The following is a 2472-nucleotide window of genomic DNA, read 5'->3' as shown; positions in this document are numbered from 1 at the left end:
CGTTCCATCTTAGGCAACTCTTTCCCAATCTTCTCACGCCTGATGTTTTCCTCCAGTATTGCCGTCTTTTGGGCGTCCCGGATTAGATCTAACAAAGACGACATCATCGTGATCCAGAGACACTTAGCTCGAATCGGTTCGGCAGATTGTTTACGACTGAAAGCATCAGCTACCACATTAGCTTTACCGGGGTGGTAGTGAATTTCACAATCATAATCTTTTACAACATCCAACCATCGGATCTGCCTCATGTTCAAATCCCGCTGCTCGAACAAATATTTCAGACTCTTATGGTCAGTGTATATGATAAACTTCACTCCATAGAGATAGTGTCTCCAAATTTTAAGAGCGAAAACAACAGCCCCAAGCTCCAAATCATGAGTGGGGTAGTTTCGTTCGTGGGGTTTCAGCTATCAGGAGGCATAGGCTATCACCCTATCTCGTTGCATTAACACGACACCAAGACCCTGAAGCGATGCATCACAGTAAACCACCATATTTTCAACCACATCAGGTAAGGCCAAAATCGGAGCATCACACAATCGTTTCCTTAGCTCATCAAACGCCAGCTGCTGCTCCGGGCCCCAAACGAAATTCATTGATTTCTCGGTCAATTGGGTGAGTGGTAAGGCGATTTTAGAGAAATTTTCAATGAACCTCCGGTAATAACCGGCTAAACCCAAGAAACTGCGAATTTCAGAAGGTGTCTTTGGAATCTTCCATTGTTTAACCGCATTAACCTTGGCTTGATCGACCTTAATACCGTTTTCTCAATGTCAGAGGGTGAGTACGGAATGCTGTTTTCTCAATGTCTTCTTCACGAACCCGCATCTGATGGTAACCGTAACGTAAATCAATCTTAGAAAACCAAGATGCTCCCTGAAGCTGATCGAAAAGATCGTCAATACGTGGCAACGGGTACCTATTCTTTATCGTGCGCTTGTTTAGCTCCCTATAATCAATACACATTCGTTGGGATCCATCTTTCTTCTTCACAAAGAGAATATGAGCACCCCAAGGCGAGCAGCTTAGCCGTATAAACCCTTTATCACTTAGTTCTTGAAGTTGATCTTGGAGCTCTTTCATTTCAGGTGGTGCCAAGTGGTAAGAAGATTTCGCTACTGGAGTCGCACCTGGCACCAAATCAATGTGAAACTCCACTTGCCGAATAGGTGGCAAGCCAGGGAGTTCCTCCGGAAAGACATCGCTGAAGTCGGAAATGATAGGAACGTCGTCTAGTGCTATAGCAGAAGAGCAAGAAGCCATAGCCAGGCGGGGAATGTCCCCCTGAATAATAAGTTCTCCACCTCTAGGGTTTCGAACACAAACTTGCTTCTTACGACTGTGGATTTCCGCATCAAACGCATCAAGCCAATCCATGCTTACGATAACGCAGAGCTCTCGCATCGCAATAGGGATAAGATCAATGGGGAATTCAACTCCAGAAAACTCGAGAGTGTAACCCCGATAAACATCGGTGACATAAATAGTGCGGTTGTCGACAACATCGACAACCATTGGGTGAGCCAATTTTCCGATACTACGCCCCAAACGATTAATAAACGTGTGAGATACAAAAGAATGGGTAGCACCGCTATCAAACATAACAACATCGGGCTTGGAATCTAGCAAATAAGTGTCTGCCACTGTCGTTGTAATCACCGGCTCCTCCACAGTCATCTGGTGAGCACGACCTCGTGTCACCATAGTGGTTCCCTTAGAGGATGATGCAATTGTAGGATTTCTACCCCTGTCTCCTTTACCAGTCTTCAACTTCAGGCATTCAGGCTTCTTGTGTCCCGTCTCGTTGCAGTGATAGCAGACGGGAACTGCAGAAGTAATATGAGGTACTGCACTCGCAGGGGGATCCCTACAATTCTTCCAATGATGCCCTGGCTTTTTGCAGTTGTAGCATATCAACATATTTTTCTCTCCCTGAAGACGTCCTATACTCATACCTTGACTTACTACCCTGCTTTTGCGTTTTCTAGGCATCTCTGGATGTCTTGGAAGAGGTGTCATTGGCCTTCCTCTTGGACTGGGTCCGCAACTCGATTTCCCTCCTCCTCGCTACATTCATGATCGCAGATAAAGTCGAGAACTCCTGCATGCTAACAAATTCCCGAATCTCGATACGTAGGATGGTCGTGTACGGGCTGACTAACCAGGCCTCGTTCCCAGCAAACGAGGGGAAAAAAGATAGCATCTCCAAGAACTTGGCGTTCAGGTCACTAACGGATTCGGTAGTCTGCTGTAAGGCCAAGAACTCTTGCTGCATCCGCTGCTGCTCCACCTTAGGCACATATTGTGCCTCGAACCTCTCCACAAATTGGGCCCAAGACATGGCCCTCACTTTGTCTTCGTTCAATAACCGGCACCGATGTTTCAAATAGTAGGGGCCCTTCTACTACCTTCCACACAAGTTCCAATTTCGCATTCGCGTCTAGTTTCAAAATTTCCAGTTCGCTCTAG

General features: G+C 46.3%; 1 protein-coding gene across 1 annotated transcript; it reads right to left on the bottom strand.

Moving 5' to 3' along the window:
• Positions 1-756: 756 nt before the first annotated feature.
• LOC145066987 (uncharacterized) lies at positions 757-1923 on the bottom strand. Its single transcript, XM_079014223.1, has 2 exons — positions 1204-1923; positions 757-831 (listed from the first exon to the last, which is right to left on the bottom strand). Exons 1-2 carry the CDS (start codon positions 1921-1923, stop codon positions 757-759), a joined length of 795 nt encoding a protein of 264 aa, XP_078870349.1.
• Between the last annotated feature and the right edge of the window lie 549 nt (positions 1924-2472).

Source organism: Lactuca serriola, chromosome 1, assembly GCF_051521515.1.
Source record: "Lactuca serriola cultivar US96UC23 chromosome 1, Lser_US96UC23_V15, whole genome shotgun sequence".
In the NCBI taxonomy this organism is placed as follows: domain Eukaryota; kingdom Viridiplantae; phylum Streptophyta; class Magnoliopsida; order Asterales; family Asteraceae; genus Lactuca; species Lactuca serriola.
Note: the sequence above shows the minus strand (reverse complement) of the source record. Positions and strands in the feature narration are given on the sequence as shown.